The sequence below is a fragment of the Ruditapes philippinarum genome, unplaced genomic scaffold, assembly GCF_026571515.1.
Source record: "Ruditapes philippinarum isolate M1 unplaced genomic scaffold, ASM2657151v2 ctg2725_1_1_1_1, whole genome shotgun sequence".
Taxonomy (NCBI): Eukaryota; Metazoa; Mollusca; class Bivalvia; order Venerida; family Veneridae; genus Ruditapes; species Ruditapes philippinarum.
The window spans coordinates 34847-43783 of NW_026863147.1; the positions used below are offsets into that span (position 1 = coordinate 34847).

The 8937-nt window shown below is 32.7% G+C and overlaps 1 protein-coding gene across 1 annotated transcript; it reads left to right on the top strand.

The window, feature by feature from the left end:
* Nucleotides 1-1262: 1262 nt before the first annotated feature.
* Nucleotides 1263-5949, top strand: LOC132721266 (T-cell-specific guanine nucleotide triphosphate-binding protein 2-like). Its single transcript, XM_060705547.1, has 3 exons — nucleotides 1263-1537; nucleotides 3248-3467; nucleotides 3642-5949. The coding sequence occupies exons 2-3, from the start codon at nucleotides 3264-3266 to the stop codon at nucleotides 4845-4847; spliced, it is 1410 nt and encodes a 469-aa protein (XP_060561530.1). The 5' UTR covers nucleotides 1263-1537; nucleotides 3248-3263; the 3' UTR covers nucleotides 4848-5949.
* Nucleotides 5950-8937: the final 2988 nt, after the last annotated feature.

Consider the following 8937-nt stretch of genomic DNA (forward strand, 5'->3'; position numbering starts at 1 on the left):
TTTATCACAATAAGAGTTTAATGGTACTTACATTCGTGTCCGGACTGTAACTTTGTCATGCATGGAAGGATTTTAAAATAAATTGGCTTAAATGTCTACCACATCAAGATGATGTGTCGCGGCCAAGGCTCATGTCCGTCCGTGCTTCCCCACTTACACAACAATCATGTCCAGGCTGTAACTTTGTCATGCATTGAGGGATTTTGAAATAACTTTGCACATTTAATGTCTATCACATGACAACGTTGTGTCGCATCCAAGAACTACGTTCCTTCTTTAAAGGTCAAGGTTACAATTATATATTAAAGGTTCACGCTATCACAATTAGAGATTATAGGTACACACATTCGTGGCTGGATTATAACTTTTGGCATGCATTGAAGAGTTTTAAAATAACTTGGCACAAATGTCTACTGCATCAAGATGTAAGACTCATGTTCCTACCTCCAAGGTCAAGGTCACTTAAGTTTGAAGGTACTTATGCTCATAAGAAGAGTTTGGAGTCAAATTATAACATTGTCATGCATTTAAGGATTTTAAAATAACTTGGCATATATATCTACAATATCAAGATGACTTGTCGCATCCGAGACCCTTGTCCCAAGATGTTAAGTTTGCTATAAGTAGCACTTCATTTCACAAGAACAATAGTTAGCAATTAGTTACTCTTTTCATAATACCTGCATGCTTAAGAAACCTTTTCGAGGCATTCGTCACTTGCGTGACAGCTCTTGTTTATTTCTGAGTAAAGGACATATTCTCATATTATGATCAACTAAGTTTGTCAACATCTAGTGGACCAAACAATATCTTAGGTTTCCTTTAAATTATGCTTAACCATATATGGGAACAAAATATGTAAAAACCGTCAATTATAACAATTTACAATTTTCATCTAACTCTTGAATAAAAAAATCCATGGATTTGTAAAATATGACTATATTGATTTTCACACTTTTGTGTCAGAAATTGATGAAAAATCAACAATATTTTTTTCTACAGTTCATATGTTTTACATATTTTTGTTTATATTTTTATTTTTTTTTTCACTAAACATGTTAAAAGTTAAGTGAATTTGGTAAGATTGATACATATAAATTTTACTTGTTAGGTTGTTAGGTTAATAGATGATGTGTTCTTCATTGTTGAAAAACACAACAAATGAACACATCTATGTATCAAGGTTATTTAATTGTCGAACTAAAGTTTGCTTCTTTTTCTGTTCATTTGGGGTGGAGTTATTTTAAAGGTAGGGTTATAATGTATGACTCACTTTTACTGAAAGTTTTCTTAAATTTCCTCAAACACTGGAAAATAGTAACTGATATTGAAAAAGTCCTCAAATGCTCTTGACACTTGTTTCCTTATTAACTACAGGAACTTATTGCAGCAAATTTCAGGTAATATATATAATATGAGATAGTGTCCTAGTCGTCAACATAGAGACATACTGGCAGTAACGAAAATACAGAACATAGTGAGCAGTTTATTCAGAGATGTATGAATGTTACAGGATATAATAAACCAAGCTGTAATCGTAAGTTGTCTTTTTTCAGAATTGTTTATTAACATATACTGAGTACTGCGCAAAACATCAAATTTACATATTTAAACTTTGATTATTCTTTTAATTATGATTTAATTCAAATAAACATTTCAGATAATGTACAATATAATTATGTTCATGTTCAATGATAAAATGTGTCTAATAATTACACGGCTGATAACCGACCAGCTGTTTTACGCTGGAGCGGATTTATGATTTGCACGTGCAAATTATTTACATAAAATTGATCGATTCAGATTTATTACCATTTTCTCACTTCAATGGCAAAAAAATATTATCTATCGTGAATTTCCCATCACTACTACAGCGCACCAGCAATCTGGTTGTATCACACGGTGATTACTATCTGTTGTGAATAGAATGACAGCGTGTAGTTAAATAACTCGAGCACATTTACATAAACACATTTACTTTAAATATAATAAATAAAATTAAGAATTCACAAAAAATCTTAAGATACGAAATGTGAACAACAAAGTTGCATCAAAAAGGAAAGTTCTTTTGTTTCTTTGTCAAACGCTAAATTTTGAAACTGGCAGGAATTTACTATTGCTATTCAGCGGGAATAGAACAGTTTTCATATCTATTTTAATATCACATTCACGAGACATTTACGCATTTAAATAAAGTCGGCCGATGGTCACGCCGGGTATTGAGTGAATACCGTTTATGAATTAATAAAGTTCTTGATATATTTAAATTATGCAACTTGTTTAAAAATGTTATATCATATAACTAATTTATGTACAGTACTGTATCAATTATTGATAATTTCAAACAAAAGTGAGTTGGAAGTTTTGCCACACTTGTTCTGCATAATACTGAAATGGGCATTTGTAAAATTGGGCTACATGTAACACAGGGTTGCTGAAAAATCAAGGCGTTGTAAAGATAGTAGAGAATATGTTATTCTATTTGTGTATGAAGTCTTTAAATACATGTAATGTTGGTATTAGATTATTTATCTTCTTGAATACAAGTATTCGAATAGGATAGTTTCTTCGTGTACTGAACGTTAAATAATTTAAGTGACAAAAGGGATGAATGGTCATATTATTTACGGAGTATCATTTTTACAGCACGTGTTTGTATATCATATACAATGTACCTGGGGTTAATATTTTCCTCTCTATTACACCACAGTACATGTCCATTATTAAATAATGGTTTGATTGTATATTACATTAAAATATCTTCACTTAATTTCGGTTTTAAAACGGCAGAATTAATCTTTTAAATTTAATTATTCTGTAACGTTAACTATCCGAGTATGCCATCAATGTAAATTCCTAGCTAATAATTTTCATCTTTGACTAATTCATTTGACAATAGTCTATAATGAAAGATAGATTTTTATACTTTATGTGATAACCCGCGCCTATAAGAATGCAAAATGCCATATTATGTTAAGTTAACACCACTGCTCAACCTTTTTATGTCAGGTTTGAGCATTTATATACGTATCACGGAAATGACCAATATTTTTATATTTCTCCTTCCATCAGAATGAAAATATTTCCGTGTTACTGAGACCATAGATTTCATAATGGAAAAACCTTGTCAATCACGACTTAGCAAACGTTCAAATATGTCACTTATATTAAGTAACTGATTATTTATTTATTATGAAAAAATTGTGTTACATAATTCATAGTACATGATAAAACTGTTATATTGCAGAATTTGACATTACTGTATGAATCTGGGTAAAATGATAAGAGACGACGAGGTGGAGTTTACAATGAAACTATTAGATGATGATATATATGAGGGGAAGAAAACAGACGAGGAGGACTTTGAGATGGTGTTTCACAACGATTTTACAGAAGATCTCGTGGGTGATATAGATGAAAAAAATAAACAGAAGTCAAGGACGATGCGGCATAGCAGCTCTTACGAAGTAAAATCTTTAAGTTATTGTGCTTTCTTGGAATTTATTTTTTAACAGATTATGAAGTTCAGTCCTTTGATGTGTTTCTATTATAATATTAAATAAATTTTACCAAGACGGACGTATGATATAAGTACATTCTTTGTTAGAAGACTAAACAGTTGAATATCTTTATACTTCCAGAATGCTCAGGCATTTGTTCAAGAAGCTAAATTAGATACGGAAATAGAAGAAGCGGGTACATTACTCGGTCTGAACAATTACATCAACAATACAAAAGAATGGTGGGCAAGTAAGAAAATTAATGTAGCAATAACTGGTCATTCTGGTGTTGGAAAGTCGAGCTTGATAAATGCTATAAGAGGCTTAAAACCAAAAGCTATCGGGGCAGCTCCTGTTGGAATTAAAGAAACTACCACAAAAATACAGAAGTATGAATTTCCAGAAAATGACAAGGTTGTTCTATGGGATCTCCCAGGGATGGGAACAGGGAAATTTAAACAAGAAACATATATAAACGATATGGAGCTATCTAAATTTGATATAGTACTGGTTGTAACAGCAACTCGATTTCTAGAAACTGATGTTTGGCTAGCCGAACAGGCATGGGGTCTTGGTAAAAATGTGATCTTTGTACGAACCAAATTAGATTTTGATCTAATAAATGCTAGTAGAGATGACCAAGATGCTTTTGACGAGGCGAAATGTATAGAAACGATCCGAATGGACATAAGAAAACACGTAAGCTCTTGTAGTGATGCTGCTGAATTTAGTGATGTTATATATTTGGTAAGCAATCCGGAGCAAGGAAAGTATGATTTTCCTTCTCTAGTGACGAAGTTACGAAGTTTAATGAACATCAAAGGTGTTTCTATTTGTCGAGTATTACAACAACATCTTGAAAAAGCAATAAAAGCAAAGAGAGATGCTGCCAAACATGAATTTACCAGCTCGAAAGTAGTTTCAGCACTGTATGGATTTTTACCTGTGCCAAAACTTGAGACAGCTCTGAACCAACACATAGTTGAGAAAATTCGGAGCAAGTGTCTTGTGAAATTCAATTTAGATGATGAGTCCCTCGGCAAAGTTTCAGATGAAATAGACCTATCCGTTGAAAGTCTTAAAGCTTATCATTTGAGCGCGTTCAATACAGAACAACTGAATCATGTTGATAAACTGTACACTCAAAGTGAGGAGTTTCGGTTCTCAAAGTTTCGGCGCTATTCAAAGTATATGATACCCGTAATAGGAAGTGTATTGTCCGCATGTAAGGCCCCACATACGATACAAGACTGTGTAGATATCATCTGTGGCATCATGGCAGAAGATGAGTATTACTTGGTCCAGCTCAGGCTTGAAAAATTGGAGAAGCAGTTGCGACCAATTTAGATTAAACAAGCAGCTGCAACCATTTTTTCAATTAGAGAATCAGAAGTGGCCATTTTAAATTAAATAAACAGCTGTGGCCATTTTAAATTAGAGCAATAGCTGGCTGCGGCCATTTTTAGTTAGAGAAATAACTGCGGTCATTTACTATTAGGAAGCAGCTGCAAAGAGAAACAGTTTTGAATTAAAGAAACAGATAGGACCATTTTGAGTTAACCATTTTGAGTTAGTGTAGCAGATGCGACCATGTTCAGAAAGGGAAGCAGATGCGATCATTTTAAGTTAGGGAAGCAGATGCGACCATTTTCAGTTAGGGAAATTCAAACAGATGCGACCATTTTCAGTAATGGAAGCAGATGCGACTATTTTTAAGGATAGAAGCAGGTGCGACCATTTTTGGTTAGGGAAATTCAAACATATGCAACCATTTCAGTAAGGGAAGCAGATGCGACTATTTTTAAGGATAGAAGCGGATGCGACCATATTTGGTTAGGAAAGCAGCTGCGACTTTAAGATTACAGTATCAGCTGCTACCATATTAGATAAGAGAAGAAGCTGTGACTATTTTAACCTCAAATTAGGGAAGCGGGTACGACCATTTTAAATTTTATATATGAAAGAAACATCCATGACCATTATATATTAGAGAAGCAGCTGCGGCTATTTTAGTTACAGTTGAAGTCTTATTGGTATAAGGGAGGATTTGCAAGTGATAAAGGGCGAGCCTCGCTTTAGTCAATAAGATTTTACTTCATATTTTCTCACTTACTATGAACATAAACTATATTCACAGCAACGCTACATACATTCATGTATACCAACAGCAATGAAAAGACATACTCTTAGCCTGGCGCCCCTTGTTTAAATAATACATATAAGCACAGATTTATACATGTACATGTATATATCATATCGTGACTTCAAACGCATTCATAAGTTTTTGACAAAGTGATGTGATATAATAGGGACAGAGTCATCTTTGATTATGATTGTATTTGTTTCTTAATTCTGCATCATATTATTTGTTTCATCATATTATTGTTTTCATCATATTATTTTTTAATTATGATTAAATCCATTGTATATCTAATTAAATGTAAGTTTTTTATTTATATCATATTTTGTCAGTTATCTCAATCGCGAAACTTGCAGAAGCGTGATTCAATCTGGTTACTGTAGTTGGCGGAGCTTAAAAGGCCCGCTCGTATACTGTTTTAAGGAAAATAAAACTCCCTTTATTATAATTGGAGAAAAACTGCGGTCATTTTAATAAGAGAAGTAACTACGGTCATTTTGTTAAGAGAATCCACTGCGGTCATTTTAATAAGAGAAGTAACTGCGGCTATTATAATTGGAGAAAAAACTGCGGTCATTTTAATAAGAGAAGTAACTACGGTCATTTTAATAAGAGAAGCAACTGTGGTCATTTTAATAAGAAAAGCAACTGCGGTCATTTTAATAAGAGAAGTAACTGCCGTCGTCATTTTAATAAGAGAAGTAACTGCTGTCAATTTTGATTAGAGAAGCAACTGCGGCTATTATAATTAGAGAAGAAACTGCGGTCATTTTAATAAGAGAAGCAACTGTGGTCATTTTTTAAGAGAAGCAACTGCGGTCAATTTAATAAGAGAAGCAACTGCGGTCATTTTAATAAGAGAAGCGGTCATTTTAATAAGAGAAGTAACTGCGATCAATTAAGATTAGAGAAGCAACTGCGGTCATTTTAATAAGAGAATCAACTGCTGTCATTTTAATAAGAGAAGTAACTGCGGCTATTATAATTAGAGAAGAAACTGCGGTCATTTTAATAAGAGAAGCAACTGTGGTCATTTTTTAAGAGAAGCAACTGCGGAGAAGGAACTGCGGTCATTTTAAAAAGAGAAGAACTGTTGTCATTTTTAAGAGAAGCAACTGCGGTCAATTTAATAAGAGAAGTAACTGCGGTCATTTTGATAAGAGAAGTAACTGTGGCCATTTTACATTAATAATCGGTCTGTTTCAAGGTCTTGATGACTGATTTTTATGTGATTTAACCTATGTGTTTATAACTTTGAATAGTTTTTGTGGCTTCTATGACTAAATGAAACACTTTATCAAAATGAAATCATGTCTTATTTAGAATAAACGTAAAGAAGTGTTTATTTTCCCCCGTGAGTGGTATATAATCTTCCGTGTGGTATTTTAGCACCCGATGAAGCATGCAGACGACATGTTATCAAAAAATTGACTATTATAAACAGGAAATAATGATAGATATCTTCAGGCTTTTTTGTTTTTGTTTGTTTATTTTCCTTAAGAATTTGTCTGGTACGCACATTTGTTTTGCGTTGAACTTTTATAAAATCCGTAAGTGTTCTAGGAGATTTCGGTATAAACATAAATTATTAGAAATATAATAATTAAGGAGACAATCGTAGCAATTCAGCACAGATGTGTAAACTGACTTGATATTAAACTGCTAGCATACATCACAATTACATAAAAATGAAATCATTTTGGATAAAGATTATTTGACACAACTGCATGTCCAAATGTCCAGTTACTATGTACAATTAACAAATAAAACCCTTACCTTAGGTACGTGTATACATTAGTATATATCAGCTGAAGGATAATTTACACTGAACAAAATTTATATATCCCCATATTTTGAGAAATACGTTGAAGCAAAACTAACAAAAGATATGATGTCAGATAAAAACATTTTATTAAAATTGTCCTTATTTCAAGCACCCTTAAAAAACCCGCAAAATTTGCAGCTGGGTTAATCAAAACACCATCAAGAATTAAGTGACACAGTTTACGAAAACGTGTTCTATCATAATATTTATTTATAAAAAGAGATAAAGAGCATTGAATAATGTTAAAATTTCTAAACTGGTCAAGTGTATATCGTTGTCTCTTAGGGAGATATATTTATGAAAATGGTCGAAAATAATTTGAATATCGTGAATATTGGCCAAATTCAATATATGATAATGAGAATTAACAGACATGTACACAATAGCATGGAGACTGAGTTTGAGATCTATAATCAACAGTTTTACAGACAGGAATTCGGAGAATTTTAAGTTTCCGGGTAACATGTTTCCCAGCGAAACATAACATTTTTCGCCATAGGTCATGCTATTTGTTAAGAATGAAATTGAAAAGAAAGTTAAAGATATGAATGCAATTGTAAATAACAGACCTCATTTAATCATATTTACTTTCGGGACGTAAATTGTCTACAATGAGCTGTCTGAAAGGATGAAACATCAATTAAGATATAAGTAGTAACATAACAGTCCGTGTGAAAATTAGTTAATGTGGCACACTACAGCTCTAAGTGTTTAAACAAGGTTTCATTAATTGGTGAGAACTTATATAGTTCAAAATGCCCGTAATAGTTTATATGTTTCCCTTATTCATGTTATATTAGTCGTTATAAAGATTTTTGACAGGTTATATGGCCCTATATAAACGATTGTTTGGAAATGTATATTACCCGTGCAGTTTAATAAAACTTATAACATTTGCCATGTATGTATACGTATCTTTTCAAATGTCAGTATGCAAACAGATGTAAAGTGCTGGTCAAGAACAACTGACTGTGTCTAGGGTCATGTAATGTTGTTGAGAGTTGTTTCACGTTGTCATGAATGTCATATGTCGAGGCCAGCATAAGTTTGAAATAATCTTAACACTTCATTTAATCTGTAAACTTACAGTATATCTTCAGATGCAGAATTGGTAAGACCATGCTGTTGCCGATTTCACTGGAAGACATACGAGTCTATGTAATTCCAAACCGTTTACATTTTTATCAAAGACGTCGATAAGGAAAGACGTCGACAACGTAAATATATAAGATATACTTGCTCCTTGAAAGACAAAGGCGTTTCCTTTGTTTGATTTGTGTATATAGTCCTATATTGTCTTCCGTATCTTTTGCATTTTGTTTGCATTGTAAATTATCATTCATATAGCACACATACATAAATCGCTAATGGGTTTTTATACCATACATTATGCATTTATTTCTAATTCAATCGGATCACCGCGATGATTAATCATAATAATCCTGGAGTTATACTTAAGTATACTTAAGGAC

Coding starts and splice junctions, on each gene's coding strand:
- LOC132721266 (XM_060705547.1), top strand. CDS start 3,264: ATGAATCTGGGTAAAATGATAAGAGACGACGAGGTGGAGTTTACAATG. Junction 3,468..3,641: donor GGCATAGCAGCTCTTACGAA/GTAAAATCTTTA, acceptor TTATACTTCCAG/AATGCTCAGGCATTTGTTCA.